The sequence below is a fragment of the Bos grunniens genome, chromosome 21 (genome assembly GCF_055505025.1).
Source record: "Bos grunniens cultivar Pamir isolate PY7600 chromosome 21, Bosgru_T2T1.0, whole genome shotgun sequence".
In the NCBI taxonomy this organism is placed as follows: domain Eukaryota; kingdom Metazoa; phylum Chordata; class Mammalia; order Artiodactyla; family Bovidae; genus Bos; species Bos grunniens.
The window spans coordinates 64,883,820-64,902,629 of NC_141185.1; the positions used below are offsets into that span (position 1 = coordinate 64,883,820).

General features: G+C 42.8%; 1 protein-coding gene and 1 pseudogene across 8 annotated transcripts in view; one reads left to right on the forward strand and one right to left on the reverse strand.

The window, feature by feature from the left end:
• Positions 1–18,810, forward strand: part of LRRK1 (leucine rich repeat kinase 1) — a 135,928-nt gene that overhangs the window by 61,953 nt on the left and 55,165 nt on the right. Inside the window, exon 1 of one of the 8 annotated variants that reach the window (XM_086364894.1) lies at positions 9,905–10,078. The exons of the other annotated variants lie outside the window; for them this stretch is intronic. Within the exon in view, the coding sequence (XP_086221020.1) occupies positions 9,983–10,078 (96 nt within the window). The 5' untranslated portion in view covers positions 9,905–9,982. Of the gene's footprint in view, positions 1–9,904; positions 10,079–18,810 lie in introns of those variants that run through there. 8 annotated transcript variants of the gene reach the window in all.
• Positions 472–2,142, reverse strand: LOC147349827 (phosphatidylinositide 4-phosphatase SAC2 pseudogene; annotated as a pseudogene).

The following is an 18,810-nucleotide window of genomic DNA, read 5'->3' on the forward strand; positions in this document are numbered from 1 at the left end:
TGTAGAGATAACACACAGAAATGAGCTGCCAGAACAGAAACAAATTATGAAAAATGCTAATTACCTAAATGGATCCATGTCCACCCTTTGTGTCTATTTCATACATTCTTCCCACCCAGCCCACTCCAAAAAAACTTTAAGATTATTACATTCCAAAGTAATCTATTCCTGAAATATTTTTCAAGAGACAAACCTCCCTACAGTGTGAGTGAGTGAGTGAGTGAAGTCGCTCAGTCGTGTCCGACTCTTTGCGACCCCGTGGACTGTAGCCCACAAGGCTGCTCCGTCCATGGGATTCTCCAGGCAAGGATACCGGAGTGGGTTGCCATTTCCCCTACAGTGTATAAGCTACTTAAGTCTACACACCCTAGGATGATGCACTTCGATTGTCCTAGCTCTATAATTTGGGAATCTGCTCAGGTTTAATCTCCTTTTAGAACCTTTCCAAATAAACATAATTAGAATTTGTGATACTTAAATTCAAAGACAGTACAGATTATGTGACACCTTTTTTTTTTTTTGATTAAATGAAAACCACAGGATTCTGTGTGGCTAAAAACTAAATCTGAGTTACTCATGTCTGGTGTTACGTAAATATATTTTAAAGTTCATTTTGTTGGACTTCTTTAACTACTTCAGGCTCTACAGGGCTCTTCTGAACTTTTGCCACTGCAAACTTTATCCCCTGGGTTAATCCATCTTGGGTAATATTAGCAACCTGTTCTGTGAAACTTCAAACCTTTCCAAAGGGAGAGACTGCCCTATTGCTACAGCTCTCTGAAGGAGAAAGAGTTACATGAAGCCCTGTCTCAAGTTCAAGCATGCTGCATTTGGAGCCGGTGGTCTTTTGAGATACAACTGAATGCCCTAGTTCAACTGACACAAACTGTGGGCCTGTTGCAGAAAAAGACACATCTAATTGAGATGGTGGAGAAGGTATCTGTTTCCATTGATTCAATTGAATTTCTTCATGAGAAACTTGATTAGTCATTTGATTTCCTTTCTTCCTATCCTGCTGAGAAACAGATCTGGTTTCTGATAGCTTGGTCATTTTGTTTTGTGCATCTTGAACAAATCTGTGGCAGCAAATATCCACAGGCTTGGCAAAGCCAGTCAACGTGTATATGATGTCAGCAGAAGGACTTTTCTTCAAAGAAGACTCATGGCCTTTTCCAAGCCCACGTTCATGAGCAATAGTAACCTCTGAAGGAACATGAATGCTAATATCAGTGCTTCTAGTAAACTAAGATCTTCTACCTAATTGAGGTGCTGAAGCAATAATACCACAGTTAGGAAGAAATAGTCTGCTGTCCCTGCACTCTCTGAAGAGTTAGCTAGCTGCCTGTCTTCATCAGACTTAGAATTTGTATGGAATTCATCAGAGTGGTATGAGTCATTATCTGAAGACATTTCTCCATCTGACTCTGCCTGGGCTTTATTATCCATCACACTTGTGTTTTCCATGGTTTCAAGACAACTATCTGATTTCTAAAGATTTACTTTTAAGTTTGGTTTTAGAAAGTTAACTTTCATTTCAGAGTTTGTAAGATTTCTGAACTTTCATAGATTACCAGTATTTACAATGAATTTGGTCTGTATCACTTTTTTATTTAGAGATGAAAATTTACTCATTAACAACTTTTCACCTGGGCCAAAGAGCCTTAGTTTTGAGAACTGATGCCAATGATGTCTTTGTGAGGTTTACTGATTTTTCTCTCAAGCTTTCTCTCTATTATAGGTACACCTAATCTCATGGCTTGCTTGGTGATCTGCAGCATCTCTGCAATGTACTGAAGGGTATCTTTTCCATCCTCTTCTGGATTGTGCATTACAGCTCTCAGTGTGTGATAACAGCCACTTGCTTCTGTATATCTTCAGTGCCATCTCATGCAGGACAAATTTGGCTAACCAAAGAGTGGGTTCAGGACCTATTTCTATTTTTCCCAGATCTACCAGATTTAGTTGTTGATACTGGTTTACTTTGTCAACTTTCATCATCGTAACAGGCCACGAAGTAGATGGTTAGAAAGCAGTAATGTAGCATCAGTGAGGATGTGCTCTTAAAACTGTCTCTTGAGCCAAGCCATAAAAATTATGTCATGACATGTAATTTGAAATAAATTCTACACCTACTAATTAGTGTTACTTCATCCTAGCTTCTATTTTGACACTAATATTTACATCTGTCAAACATGATCTTAGTCAAAAGATTCAAGTCCAGAAGGAAAAGCACTTGGCATATAACAGGCAGTTGAGAAAAATGTCTGCCCTTCCCCCACCCACACATTTTACCAAAGTATAAGCTTCAGTAAATGGAGAAGGCAATGGCACCCCACTCCAGTACTCTTGCCTGGAAAATCCCATGGACAGAGGAGCCTGGTAGGCTGCAGTCCAAGGGGTTGCTAAGAGTCAGACACGACTGAGCAACTTCACTTTCACTTTTCACTTTCATGCACTGGAGAAGGAAATGGCAACCCAGTCCAGGAGAATCCCAGGGAGGGGGAGCCTGGTGGGCTGCCCTCTATGGGGTCGCACAGAGTCAGACACGGCTGAAGCAACTTAGCAGCAAGCTTCAGTTATTTTCCTCTCCACCACCCTCCACCCAACTTAAACAGAAAAAAACAAAAATGACAACAGAAAAAAAACCCAGACCTTTTTCAAAAAAAAGACAAGAACAGAAAGGAAAGCTCTTCGGGTGCTTCCCCTCCCCCACGCCTGGAGGAAGGGCAGCCAGTCAGATACCCCTCCTGCCACGATGCCTCCAGCCCCTCACGCAGCCCCACCCCCGCAACAGTCATCAGGATACACGAACAGGAGGCTTTAGAAAAGCAGTGATTTACAGAGCAAATACAGCCTTACAGAAACTTTAACCTGCGCAAAGGAGAAGGATCTGGAAAGTCACTGCCAGGTTGCCGCTTCAGGCTTGGCCCTGAGGCTGGGCGGGGAGGAGCCCCGAGGCGTGCGCGGCTAGTCAGTGCCGCCTGTTCTGTCAGTCGTTACTGCACAGTCAGAGCAGTCTGCACCAAACCCAGTGCCTGTAGTGACTGCCTGTATTTTCAGTTTTGTCTTTGTCTTTGGTGTATTTCTTGTAAACAGCAATGAGTTTTTAATCCCAACTGAGAGTATGTCTCTTGAAAGAGGAACACACCTAATTCACATTTTTGCAGGACCTGTCATATTGGTTTATGCCTTCCATCTTTTGGATTATGCATGTGTGCTAAGTCCCTTCAATCGTGGCTGACTCTTTGTAAACCTAGGGACTATAGCCCGCCGGGCTCCTTTGTCCATGGAATTCTCCAGGCAAGAATACTGGAGTGAGTTGCCATGCCCTTCTCCAGGGTATCTTCCCGACTCAGGGATTGAACCCTTGTTTCTTACATCTCCTGCATAGACAGGTGGGTTCTTTACCACTAGCACCACCTGGGAAGCCCCTTTTTGATTACATACATTTCTATTTCTTTTCTATTTCGCTGAAGTCCTTGACTATGTGGGTCACAGCAAACTGTGGAAAATTCTTGAAGAGAAGGGAGTACTAGACCACCTTACCTGCCTCCTGAGAAATCTGTATGCAGGTCACAAAGCAGTAGTTAGAAACAGACATGGAACAATGGACTGGTTCAAAATTGGGAAAGGAGTATGACAAGGCTGTATATTGTTGCTCTGCTTATTTAACATATACAGAGTACATCATTCAAAATGCTGGGCTGGATGTAGCTCAAGCTAGAATCAGGACTGCTGGAGGAAATATCAATAACCTCAGATATGCAGATGATACTGCTCTAATGGCAGAAAGTGAAGAGGAACTAAAGAACCTCTTCAGTTCAGTTCAGTTCAGTCGCTCAGTTGTGTCCGACTCTTTGCGACCCCATGAATCGCAGCACGCCAGGCCTCCCTGTCCATCACCAACTCCCAGAGTTCACTCAGACTCACGTCCATTGAGTCAGTGATGCCATCCAGCCATCTCATCCTCTGTCGTCCCCTTCTCCTCCTGCCCCCAATCCCTCCCAGCATCAGAGTCTTTTCCAATGAGTCAACTCTTTGCATGAGGTGGCCAAAATACTGGAGTTTCAGCTACAGCATCATTCCCTCCAAAGAAATCCCAGGGCTGAATGAAGGTGAAAGATAAGAGTTAAAAAGCTGGCTTGAAACCCAGCATTCAAAAATCGAAGATCATGGCATCCAGTCCCATCACTTCATGGCAAATAGAAGAGGAAAAAGTGGAAACAGTGACAGACTTTGTTTTCCTGGGCTCAGAAATCATTGTGGACATTGACTGCAGCCATGAAATTAAAAGATGCTTGCTCCTTGGAAGGAAAGCTATGACAACTCTAGACAGTGTATTAAAAAGCAGAGATATCAGTTCTGGTTCAAGATGGTAGAGTAGAAGGATGTGCGCTTATCTCCTCCGATAAAAGCACCAAAATTGCAACCAGCTTTTGAACAACCATCAACAGGAGGTCATTGGAACCCACCAAAAAAGGATACCCCATGTCCAAAGACAAAGAAGAAGCCACACCAAGATGGTAGAAGGGACACAAACATGTTAAAATCAAACCCCATACCTGCTGAATGGGTGATCCACAAACTGGAGAACGATAACACCAAAGTTCTCCCACTGCTGTCAAGGTTCTAAGCCCTGTGTCAGGCTTCCCAGATTGGGGATCCAACAAAGGGACTGGGAATCCCTATGAAATATGACCTTGAAGGCCAGTGGGACTTGACTGCAGGATTTCCATAGAACTGGGGGAAACAGAGACTCCAGTTTTGGAGGGCAAAATAAAATCTTGCATGCATCCAGACCCAGAAGAAAGGAGAAATGACCCATACAGGAGGCTGGACCAAAACTACCTGCTGGGGTGGGGTGTCTCCTAGGTCAGGAGGGGTTCACCACAGGGACAAGGGCACTGCAGCAGCAGTCCTGGAAGGTCCCCCTTGAAATAAACACTCTTGGAGGTCCCCATTAACTCTGCCATAGAGTTTGTAGACCCCAGGGCTGGGTCCCAGGCCAAACAACTATCAGGGATGGTGGTCAGCTCCATCCATCAGCAGATAATTGGATTAAAGCTTTACTGTGCAAGGCCTTGCCCACCAGAGCAAGACCTAGTTTTTCCCACCCTGGCCCTCCCATCAAGAAGCCGACAGAAGCCTCTTAGATTCATCTACCAGAGGGCAGACAGAAGAAACAAGAAGAACCACAGTCCCACAGCAGCTAGAATAAAAACCACCTTACAGAAAGTTAATCAGGATGAAATAGCATAGAATGATGTATGTCCCAGATGAAGGGACAATATAACCCACCCCCCCAAAAAAAAGCAACTAACTGAAGTGGAGATATGCAGCCATTCAGACAAAGAATTCAGAATAATGATAGTGAAGGTTATCTCAGAAACAGAATGAAGAAGACGCAAGAAGTGTTTGCCAAAGAGCTAGAAGAGCTAAAGAACATACAAAGATGAGCTAGAAGGAATCAATGGCAGAATATTTGAGGCAGAAGAACAGTTAAGTGACCTGGAGGACAGAATGGTGGAAATCACTGCTGCAGAACAAAATATAGGAGAAAGAATGAAAGAGAATGAAGACAGCGTAACAGACCTCTGAAAGTGTTACGTGTTAGTCGCTAAGTTGTGTCCGACTCTTTGCGATCACAAGGACTATTGCCCACCCATAGCTGAAGAAAACTTCCTGAACATGGGAAAGGAAATAGTCAGCCAAGTCCAGGAAGCACAGAGTCCCAGGAAAGAGAAACCCAAGGAAGAACACACTGAGAAACATGGTAATCAAGCTGACAAACATTAAAGATGAACATAAAACATTAAAAGCAACAAAGAGAAAATGACAAATAGCATACAAGGGAACTCCCATCAGGTTATCAGTTGATTTCTCAACAGAAACTCTACAAGCCAGAAGGGAATGGCACGATACATTTAAAGTGATGAAAGGGAAGAACCTGCAACCAAGAAAGACTACCCAGCAAGACTCTCCTTCAGATTTGATGGAGAAATCTAAAGTTTTACAGACAAGCAAAATTTAAGAGAATTCAGCAACACCAAACCAACTTTACAACAAATGCTGAAAGAACTTCCCTAGGCAGAAAGCACAGGAGAGGGAAAAGACCTACAGAAAATAAGCCCAGAACAATTAAGAAAATGGTAATAGGATCATTCATATCGATAATTACCTTAAATGGAAATGGATTAAATGTACCAACCAAAAGACATAGACTGGCTGAGCGGATGGAAATATACATGTATGCACTTCTGCTGACCACAGCACTCTCCTTGACCGCCCCCCCCCCCACTGCCAAATTGTGTGTGATTATTTTATATTGTTAGGTTAGTCATGTTCCCATTATGGCATGCAGTTATAATTATCTTTTACTTTTCGTCTGGCTATTGATTGTGAAACTGATAAACATCTTTTACTATTGTGATTATGTAACTATTATTCATTAAATACCATTGTATCATGATTGGTCAACAGAAAAGTAATAGAATTTTGTATCACCAAAATTACCACTTAATAGCAAAACCTGTAATCTCTTTTTAAAACCCAGATTCATATCAGAATTTTCTTGGAATTTTTTTAAAAAATACAAAGGCCCAAGTATTGCTTTTTTCCTCCAGAGTGCCAGATATATCTCTAATGAGGAGCCATGTTTAAAAACAACTGGACTATGATGATCTTTTATGCAGTTTGTTTCACTTTTTCTATTTCATATTAAGTACTGCCATTTCATTTTATGTTTTTCAATTTCTCCATCTCTCTTTTTTTATGTTCTTTCTCAAGTCTTTATAAAGCATTGCAGAAAAACTTTTGTATACATATATATAAATTGTATGTATAATATATATATTTTAGGAAACATGAATTTTTGCCTAACTAAAAAATTTATGACATTTTGATTCCACTTGTTTGCCTTAGTATGACTAAAATGCTAGATTTCTAAGTTAAAATAGATATAGAACAAGAAACAAAGGTTTACTGTATAGCACAGGGAACTATACTTAGTATCTTGTAATAACCTATAATGGAAAATAATCTCAAAAATAATATATGTGTATATGTATAAATGAGCCACCTTCCTGCGTACCTGAAACATTGTAAGTCAACTATTTTGTTGTTGTTCACTCAGTCATATCCGACTGTGCAACCCCATAGATTGCAGTATGCCAGGCCTCCCTGTCCCCCACTATCTCCCAGAGTGTGCTCAAACCTATGTCCATTGAGTCAACGATGCCATCCAACCATCTCATCCTCTGCTGTCCCCTTCTCCTCTGCCTTCAGTCTTTCCCAGCATCAGGGTCTTTTCCAGAGTCAGTTCTTCCTATCAGGTGGCCAAGGTGTTGGAGCTTCAGCTTCAGGATCAGTCCTTCCAATGGCTATTCAGGATTGATTTCCTTTAGGATTGATGAGTTTGATCTCCTCACTGTCCACGGGACTCTCAGGAGTCTTCTCCAGCACCACAGTTCAAAAGCATCAATTCTTCAGCACTCAGCTTTCTTTATGGTCCAACTCTTACATCCATACATGACTAGCTTTGACCATATGGACGTTTGTCAACAAAGTGATGTCTCTGCTTTTTAATATTCTAAGTTTGTCGTAACTTTACTTCTAAGGAGCAAGCATCTTTTAATTTCATGGCTGCAGTCAATGTCCACAGTGATTTTGGAGCCCAAGAAAATAAAATCTGTCATTGTTTCCATTTTTTCCCCATCTATTTACCATGAAGTGATGGAACCAGATGCCATGATCTTAGTTTTTTTAATGTTGAGTTTTAAGCCAGCTTTTTCACTCTCCTCTTTCACCTTCATTAAGAGGCTCTTTAGTTCCTCTTCATTTTCTGCCATTAGGGCTTCCCTGATAGCTTAATTGGTAAAGAATCCGCTTGCAATGTAGGAGACCCCAGTTCGATTACTGGGTCAGGAAGCTCTGCTGGAGAAGGGATAAGCTACCCACTCCAGGATTCTTGGGCTTCCCTGGTGGTTCAGCTGGTAAAGAATTTGTCTGTAATGCAAGAGACCTGGGTTTGATCCCTGGGTTGGGAAGATCTTCTGGAGAAGGGAAGGGCTACCCACTCTAGTATTCTGGCCTGGAGAATTCCATGGACTGTATAGTCCATGGAGTAAAATAGACATGACTGAGTGACTTTCATTTTCACTTCACTTTCATTTGCATATCTGAGGTTATTGGTATTTCCTCCGGCAATCTTGATTCCAGCTTGTATATATGTGTATATGTGTATATATGTATATATATATGTGTTTATATGTGTGTGTGTGTGTATATATATATATATATATACACATAAAGAAAGAAAAAAAGTACAGACATCACTTTGCTTACAAAAGTCCATATAGTCAAAGCTATGGTTTTTCCAGTAGTCATGTACAGATGTGAAAGTTGGACCATAAGGAGGGCTGAGTGCCAAATAATTGATGCTTTCAAATTGTGGTGCTGGAGAAGACTCTTGAGAATCCCTTTGACAACAAGGAAATCAAACCAGTCAGTCCTAAAGAAAATCAACCCTGAATATTCATTGGAAAGACTGATGCTGAAGCTGAAACTCCAATACTTTGGCCACCTGATGCAAAGAGCCCCCATTGCTGGGAAAGATTGAGGGCAGGAGAAGAAGGGTGTGGCAGAGGATAAAATGGTTAAACAGTATCACCGACTCATTGGACATGAATTTTAGCAAACTGGGAGATAGTGGAGGACGCAGGAGCCTGGTGTGCTACAGAGCACGGGGTCACAAAGAGTCAGACATGACTCAGCGACTGAACAGCAACATTTCCTTTTTACCTTTTTCTTTTCTTAGTATTTATTTACTTATTTATTTGGCTGCTTAGGGTCTTAGTTGTGACACAAGAGATCTTTGGTCCTTATTTGTGGCATGAGGGATCTAGTTCCTTGACCAGGAACCAAACCCAGGCCCTCTGCATTGGGAGCTCAGAGTCTTAGCTACTGGAGCACCAGGGATCCCTTTTTACCTTTTTCTAATCATTTCTGATTTGCGAGTTTCTAGAGAACACTGATATTCTGTTTTCCACACCTTCTTACCTGTCTGTACCTTGGCTAGTCTCAGTTATAAACAGAGGTAGTTATAGTATCTACCTTGGAAGCCAGCTGTGCACTTAGCCCAAGGCCTGGCACATAATAAGTCTCAATAAACACTAAACATCAGCTTCAGGTTGCAAAAGGAAATAATGATCATCTAACCCTTACATGTGTATAGTGTTTAGTGTTTTTCCTAGCACTTTCTTATCATATTTGAACCATATAACACTTCAGTAAGAACTGCAAGAAATAGAATTTGTTTACCAGATGGAAATATTGAGGTTTAGAGACATTCTGTTACTTGTCTGAGAACAGAAAATATTAAACAGGGATGCTGAGACCAGAATCTGAATCTTTGTAACTTGGGGATTTTCTCATTTCATGATCCCTGCAGTGTACCCCTCAGGTCTTTCATGTAGATCAGTGGTTCTTGCACTTTTCTGTAATTGGAGTCCCTGGTGGCTTTTAAAAATCACAATGTGCAGGCCACATTTTACACTACCTAAATCCGAATCTGTAGGATGAGACCTGAATCAGTATTTTTTAGAAAGTTCCCAAGTGACTCTAAGATGCACCTGGTAACTTTCATTTTTTTGGTTTAAGGTTAAAAGCAGAAATGGTTGAGATCTGTGTCTGTGATATTTTCAACCAGTAATTCCTGCTAATTTGCCAGGGCAGGGATACAGCGTGCACGTGATTATTGCATTCTGTAAATGAGAACGCAAAGACAAGACGCAGTTGCTTTTCTTCTCCTTGGCTCTCTTGGGTAGCATAGGAATAGAAAATGAAATTACAGTACAGCCTGAGTCATAAGGACTCTCTGTGCTTCCCCAAAGAGGGTGGTGTTTTTTTAATTATTATTATTCAAGTGAATTTCACACTCAAGTGCCTTGCATTAGGTGCATTTGGCTGCTCGGATCGCTGACCTATGACAGCACTTTCCTTCTGTGCTGCCAGCAGAAGAGAGGGGGTTAGTGTGGGGGGGGGGGGTCCAGCCTCAAGAATGATGACTCGGGAGCCAGAGGTAAGTGCCCTGACCTTCCCAGGTGTGCAGGGGGATTGAACTGGCATTTGGGGTTTAGAATATTGGACTAAGGCTTCGGCGTCAAAAGGGTACTTGGCTGCTATGTGTACACAGCCTGAAAACTCCCTGTCTTCCTGGCCATTCATGGCAGTGACCTTGCTAAAGCAGTCATCTTGTTTTCTTCTGTTTTTGTGCTTTGCCTTCCCCACCAGCCAGTTGGTATTTTTTAATGGAATTGCTGCCTCTGTGGAAGCCATGGCTGGTTGAGGTTCCCCACGCCTCTGTGTCAGGCCCAGCCTAGTTCTCAGGCTGCCAGAATCTATTTCTGCCGGCAATCGGGAAGGGCCGAGAAGCCCACATTGATTTTCCACTGTCAGCGGGCAGTTAAGGTTTTGATGGTGTTTGGAAAGGAAAGTCTAGGAGCCTGCATCACATGGTCTAGATGCATTTTTCAAAGAGCAAAAGTGAAGCCAAGTCAAATCTGACCAAAATCATTCCTAGCTCTGGCTCCCCGGTGCCCCTCTGGAAAGTCGCCCAAACCCTTGCCTGGATGTTTAATGAGCTGGCCTGTGTTCGTGGTGACCATTCTGTCAGTGTTTGCTTTGTTGCCATGAGAAATAACACTTTGGTGTTGGCATGGCCAGAAAGAAACAAATGCCAGGAGGCCAAGGCAGGGCCTGGACTTGGCACGGTGTTTGTCCCATTCAGCAGTGAGAAGCTGGAGGGCTTGCTGGGCTGGTTTGAGTGCTGGAGTAAGTGGATTAGAACTGAAATTTTTTTAACTACCCAGTTGGGAACTTACTAATTTTCTTTAGAAGTCTCTAATAATGTCAGATCTGATAGTGAACCTAGAGAGGATCATTCATTGCACTTACTACACTGTCATTATTACTGCTGGCACTTTGGAGCAGCTCTGGCTTATGATGCACCCTGCACATTGCTGGTGGCCGGCCATCCAGATGCTGGTGTCTGTGCCCGAGCACAAAGGGCCTGGCTGCACTGGGGAGCTGAGGCCGCCCTTCTCAGGCATCAGGGCGGTCTGGAGTGTCCCAGGACGCACACGCGGGCGCTCGAAGGGGCACCCCCGCTGCAGGGCCAGCTGCTCAGCTCTGCTCTAGCCGCCATGAACAGCTGACCGAGGGCCGCTGGTGCTGGGGGAGGTAATGCTTCTGGGGCGCATCCTTGCCCCAGTTAGGCCTGGGGTTTGGTGTCAGGGTCTTACCCGAGAACTGTGAACTCTCCAGGGCATCTCTGCATTTGTACCGCGCGCCTTTTCGGCTCCTCGCAGCCTCCTTGGGCAGGGCGGGCGGTGTGGCCCGCCTAGCGGGTACGCAGCAACGCGGGGGCAGCCTGAATATGCACGGTTCTGCCTCTTCACCACTGGCTAGTCTGCCTCTTCATCACCTCACCTGCCCTGTGAGAGTTACTAAATATGAGATCAAACTCAGAACGGTCATGGCCTCTGAAGTAAGCTCCGCTTTTCCGTGCCCTGGAATTCAGCCGATGATCCTGCACGTGTCTGTTTTCTCTAGTTTCCGAATGCCACAGCTTTCTCCACCCTCATGCCCTGTTCATATGCTTTCCCTATGGAATAAACTTGCCACTGTGATGCTGTCCGCACGGTGAGTGCTTCCTAGAACTGGAGAACAGACAGTGAGGGTCACAGAGAACAGGTGAGCCAGGGAACCCTGTAACCTTCCAGGCAGGTGTTCATGCTGGGCGTCCCTAATGGAACCTCCCTAATGGATCATCAAACATAACACAAACCAGCAGTTATACAAACCACTTGCATTTAATTTACAATGGAGAAAATGATTCATAGAGATACAGAAATACTATTATTTGGAATATGTGACAAACTAGAAAACGCAATTGGAGAAGGAAATGGCAGCCCACTCCAGTGTTCTTACCTGGAGAATCCCAGGGATGGCGGAGCCTGATGGGCTGCTGTCTGTGGGGTCACATAGAGTTGGACATGACTGAAGCGACTTAGCAGCAGCAGCAGCAGAAAACACAATAAGGAAAGAATAAGAGAAGAAAAAGAAATGTCATTGAAACTATTGGATATCAGCATTGTTGTTCAGTCCCTAAGTCATGTCCAACTCTGCGACCCCATGGACTGCAGCCTGCCAGGCTTCCCTGTTCTTCACTGTCTCCCGGAGCTTGCTCAAACTCATGTCCATTGAGTCAGTGATGCCATCCACCCATCTCACCCTCTGTTGCCCCCTTCTCCTTCTGCTCTCAATCTTTTTCAGCATCATGGTCTTTTCCAATGAGTTGTCTCTTCTCATCAGGTGGCCATAGACAAGTACATTCATAATTATGCAGATTAATTCCAGACAGGTAAAAGTTAAGCATTGGAAACTCATTAGAATATATTTTAAAAGCACATTTATTCCAGTTATAAAAGAAAATGATTACATTTCAAAACTTTAAAGGTATGTCAAGATGTATAGTCACAAATAAGATAAATGATATATATTAAAATCAATTATAGTAAAATGTAGTAATATAGTAAGATATATTTTTACTATAGTACACTAGTATAGTAAAATATAACTTTTAAAGAAATATTAAAAAGAAAAACATTAGAAGGTACTTGAGAAAAAAGAACCGACAGAAACTGAAATCCAAAAGAATTGATACAGGTATATGTCAATTGATAATTGAGTTTAATTCAGTCCATGTTTATAGATCATCTATGAGATGCTTAGTAGTCTGCAGTGCCCAAGCCAGAGCCGTGGTCATATTGCATACAAATGGCCTTGGGTAAGAAGTTCTGAGAAATGAATGGTTAATTTACATAAGAGAAAACACAGACAGTAAATCGTGGCATGGAAGCACATACAACTTTATTGGAAACTACAGAAAATGCTGTCACATACCTGTTAAACTCACAAAAATAAATATAAATGCTGAGTAAGACACTTGGCAGCGTCAAAGAGAAAGGGACACCAAAGCCTTGCTGCTGGCAATATAAATTGGTTCCATATGTGGGGAAAGTAATTGGCATCATGTGACAAAAGCTATAAAGTGCTTTTCTCGCAGAGAACAGCTCTGAATTTGGTATTTCCTTTATGAAAGATACCTCTAGGACATAACTCAAAAGGAAAAAAAAAGTAATTGCCACAACTGCACTGCTCAAAGCACGGTTATTTATAAGAAAGTAGGAGAAAACCCCCACTAACCAGCAGCAGGGGAACTGCAGCGGGTGTGCTTTACCCAAAGGTGGACACTGCCCAGCAGGGACAGTGCCCTGCCCACGCTCTGCACCACGCCGCCCTGCCAGCTCGCCACACCTCAGCCCCAGGCCCGGGAAGGGCTCCCCTAGCCCACAGGCTGGGTCACATCCCTCTTCCTTCTCCTAGAGCTCCCTTCCCTCTTATTCATAGCACTTAAAATTCGGGGTTGTCTGTTTGGGTGATATTCTTGTTTAATGTCAATTCCCCCATTTAACTGGAAGTTTCTCCAAAGCAAGAATTTGCTCACCCTGTATTTGCCTCTCAGTGTAGGGCCTGGAACAGGGTGAGTAGATGGTTGCTTAGATGGATGGATGGAACATAGGTAGGTGGGTAGATGGATGGGTGGGCTCCCTGGACGGATGCATGGATGGACAGGTAAATAGACGGATGGATAAATTTTTACACATGTAGCAACCTTCTGTTTGCAAAGGACTTCATGGCTAACAAAGTACTTTGCAAAACATTCTACTTTAATCATCTATACAAATCTATGAGGTAGAAATTGTCTTTATTTAAAAATTGAGGAAACAGAGTTCTCTCAAACAGTAACTTTAATAGGGTAGTAATTGCAGAGATAGTATTTTTATTTCCTTCTTTTTTCTTTCTCTCAAATTGCTATTGGCAAAATTCTTAAGTTGGAAGGAAGATTTTTTGGTAAATTTCCTGTTTTTAAAAGGAATGACCGAAATACTACAGGGAGAAAAGCACAATGTTGATTTAAAAGCAGACCTTGTTTACCTATTTTAAGAATTTTAGTGAAGAAAAAATAATAAATTTTAATATGTTTTGGCATTTAGATGATTCAAAGAGGACCACTTTTCTTTAACAAAATGTGCTTGATGGTTTTCCAGAAGTTACCACTGTGCTTTTTTCTTGGTATAGCTCCTGCTCGGTTGGAGAACTGAAACCTTTGAGTTCAGTTGTTGATTTCCATTAGAGAAAATTTTGTTCCAGTTTTTGCATCCATAGGTCTACATGTAGTTGACTTAGAATTTTAATGGCTCTTGAAGAATAATTGGTTTTACTCATAAAACGAAGTGAGTCTTCTGTTAAGGAACCATGTATACAACACAGAGACAATTAGTTCTTTGAAAGACTGGATTGAAAAAGAGCTATATTGAATTAGGAGCCTTTGGAGAGTGATCCTTTAGTTATTTTCCTTGTTTGTCTCATATACATTATTTTGTTTTTTCTCTCACTGTATCACTTTGAGAACTTTTTATTTTAGAAGTAAATCTTGCATTTCAATATCATTATTTGTTTTTTTAGCTCTGGCTGAGGACATCTCCCATAACTTAAACATTATTTTCCAGTGGTTGATCGATTGTCATTTTTATTCTTAGATTATTAAGGTACTTTTATTTTTAATTTAGTCATTGATTATCAACTTTATTATTTTCAAATTGTTTTAAAATTGGTTTTATTTGCAACTTCCTTGTTTTTATTTCATTTTGGTTTTTCTATTTTTACTCTAATTTCATTTCCCCACTTTCTTTTAGCTTTCCATTCTAAGCAGGGCAGGGCTAGTTTGTGACGCTTTACTTTTTCCTTTTGATAACCGTTATCAGAGTTTTTGTCCCCATTACTTGTGATGCTTTTGTTGGTCTAAAAATATATTCTACTCATGTGAATTGGTTTTTCTCTCCTGTGGTGGTGTTAGTTGTTCAGTCATGTCCAGCTCTTTGCAATCCCATGGACTGTAGCCCACCAGGCTCCTCTGTCCATGAATTCTCCAGGCAAGAATACTGGAATGGGTTGCCATTCCCTTCTCCAGGGGTCTTCCCCACCCAGGAATGGAACCCGGGTCTCCTGCTTTGCAGGCAGATTCTTTACCATCTGAGCCACCAGGGAAGCTATTTTTGCTCCTACCCAAGCATTATTTGAAAGGACATTTTTAGTGTCCAAATAATTGGATACCTTTCAATTCTGATTTCATCATTGATTTTTACCTTTACTTTGCCTTTGTTCAGCAATAAGATATGCAGGAGGCTTGCCTTTTCCCTTTTTTCCTTTTACTTTTGTTTCTTACTCAGAATGTTAGCAATTTATGTGCAAGTTCATACTGATTTGAGAAAAGAGTTTGGTCTCCTGGCCCCTACTCCCATTCTTATGTGTAATCTTATAATTCTCTATTCATTTTTTTGCATATGAGACCTATCATATTCTGCTAATATTTTTCTAAAATTTTCATGAGTTTGTTTTTCATGAATTTGTCCTGGGTTGGAACCCAGAGATTTAGCATGATGTATTTTGGGGCTTTACCATCACTGAGGCACCTTGATTATCTCTCCTAATGCCTTTGAAATCATGTCAGCTATTTCATGGCCTTGTGACTGAACGCCGTCAGTGGGAAGAGAACATTAGGCTCCTGATGTGAACTGTGATCCTGGTTCTCCTACCTTCAAACAATTTCCTCACTGAGGCTGTTAATATGCAAATTGTACCTGAGCTTACAGGGTTACTATGAGGGTCATTTGAAAAAGTTCTGTGTATGCCTTGCAAAGAGTTACCAGGAAGGTATTATCATGCCATCACAGCTCAACTTCCAGAAGGTTCTCCTACAGGGTTCAGGTTTGAGTGTGCCCTACTAGGCATCAGACTGTTCCGTGTTGACTGTTTAAAATGCCACTGCAGGATTGTTTATAAGTTATTTTTGTGCTTACGTTTTGCATTGATCTGGCTTCCTTGGTTATGTTTCCCTTTTTTTTTCCTTTGTCTGAAATTTTATTGGCAGCTAACCACCACTAATTCTGACATTTACAATATTTTTAGCAGGAAGGCTTTTGTCAGAACTGATTTCATTTTTCTTTTCTCTCACTAAGTCATTTAATTTAATAACTGAGTCATTTAATTAATCTTTCTTCTGAGTTTAGGCTATCCTCCCCTTTCTCTTCTCTCCTTTCCCTTACCCGCTTTGTTATCCTCAGGTCATTTTCAAATTTCTCCTTTTTCATCATAGAGTCCTCCTAGGCTTTTCCCTAAATTAATAACTGGTTTCACTGTCCTTTCCCTACATTTTTATTGTGTTTCTAATCTGCTTGTCTCAAGATAAGCAGTGTCTTTTAAGAATCTCTGCTTATTTCATTTCCTTTCTTAATCTGTGGGCTTCTGTTGATGAAATGTTCTGGATTCTCAGGTCTTGACTTCTCCCGTCATCACTTAACTTGTTACCTTCTGTATCAGTGCCACTGTAACAAAGGAGCAAACACGAGTTGGCTTAGAATAACAGGAATGTATTGTCGCAAGTTCTGTAGGCTGCACATCTGACTCAGGGTGTTGACAGGACCTGTGCTCCTTGTCACAGCTCCAGCGGAAGACCCTTCCCTGCCACTTCCCAGCATCCAGCGGCTACTGGCAGTCCTTGGTGTTCCTTGGTGTGTAGACCCATCACTCTAGTCTCATGCCATCCCCCAACCCTGACTTCTCTTCTTTCCTCTGCACGTGTCCACCTCTGTGTCTCACCTCCCCTTTCCATAAGGACACCAGTCACACTAGGGCCCACCCTAGTGACCTCATTTTAACTTGATTACCTCCATAAAGACCCTGTTTCCAAACAAACTCAAATAAGCTTATTTTCAGGTACCTGAAAAGAAGCGTATCTTTTGCCGGGACACAGCTCCTTCCATGACACCATCCTGTGGCTGTTACTCCACTGCCCGTGGCCTAGTCCGCCTCCGTGGTGGTCTCACACACACAGGCAGACAGGCAGTCAAGTCCAGGCTCCTGCTCCTCCCTCCACTCTCAACGCCCCTTCTCTCCTGAGAGCCTGTTCCTGCTAGGTGCGCGGACTTGAGCAGGCACTTGGGAGCCTTGCACAGAGGGTTCTCCAGGCCGTGGCTGGGGGTGCAGTCAGTCAGTCCTCACTTGCCATGGCCCTCACCTGCACAGGGAGACTGGGCCAGAGCTGCTGTCTCCAGCACGCTGATCCAGCTGACTCCCCATCACACAGAGCCTCCTCTGACAGTCTGGGCTCCAGAAGACACTTGCAGGCTTGAAATTTACTGCTAACTTGTTGGCCTCCACGCACAGACCCCCTTTTGCAGTCACTGGTGTCATTCAGGAGGCCTAGGATTTATCTTCAGATTCTGCAGCTGACTGATGCTCTGGACACCTTCGTTCTTAGGTTTCTTTTGGCTTGTTCTTCAGACCTTTTTGTGAGTCTCTTCCTTTCTGATTACATCCATTGGGTTTGCACTCCTTTAGCTGTCTGGTGCCCTGACTACTCCTTCGCAGTCAGAAGGTAGTTCTTGTCTTACTGTCTATTTCAACAAAGAACCATCACCCAGGAATGTGCTTACTCACAAAAAGGAAGTCTTAGGTTCTGTGTAGTCCAAAGAAAGAAAGAAAGTGAAGTCGCTCAGTCATGTCCAACTCTTCGGGACACCATGGACTGTAGCCTACCAGGCTCATCTGTCCATTGGATTTTCCAGGCAAGGGTACTGGAGTGGGTTGCCATTTCCTGCTCCAGGGGATCTTCCCGACCCAGGGATTGAACCCAGGTCTCCCGTATTGCAGGTGGATTCTTTACCATCTGAGCCACTAGGGAAGCCCTATGTAGTCTAAGGGTCCATGAATACATTTTAGAACATTCTATGCATTCTCCCCCATTTTAACTCATGGGGGAGAATTTTAACTCAATTAGTCTTGACTGAAAAGACTAATTGCACTGACTGCCTTTTTTGTGTCATGCCTTGCTGTCATTGAGTTCCCATCTGTCCCCTCAAGGGACAGTGAGATGAGAATATGAGGAGAAGGGATGCAGATTCTGCTTTGTGGGTTCCATGGAGACCTAAGAAGGGGGCAGCATTGGAGCTTGCTCTGCTGGGGCTGTGCTCAAGATTGCAGAGGCACGTCCTCCCAGCACTGGAGCAGAGTTCTCTGTGTCCGCTCAGGGCCCAGTTGCCAGCCCCTCAGCTCTTCAGGTTAAAGCCAGCCTAAAAGCATTATCAATTTCAGCCCTTCATAAACCATTATATTCTTCAACCATAAGGGTTGCGCCAACATAAAAGCATGAAAGAAGGCATGCTCTCAGTCTTGGACTCAATCTCTGTGACATTTATCTATGGAAGCTTCAGGCAGCAGTGTGCAAAGGCAGGCAATTGCCTTCCTGGACCACAGCTTCCATCACAGGACAAGACCTTCTTATGCAGAGGTCCTCCCAAACATCACTGTCTGTACTGAGCCTAGTGTCCTGGTCTTCCTTAAACTGGTCATAGTTACCATCACGGCCTTGGAAAACAAGTTTCTTAAGTCACCTACATTGCCTTCTGGGAGATCAGTATTTCCTTTACTTAGGTCCAGAATTGAAAGGACTCATGCTTAAGAACAAACATAGCACTTTGTCTGTCTGCTTCTTCCAGGGTGATGTGGCCTTAACCATGGTGCTGTTGAATTTTGGGATCTCTACAGCCAGCTATCTTTGACTTTGCAGTTCAGCGTGCATGGGTTTAATGATACATTTGCTAGGTTGTCTCCCTCAGAACCTGGTTT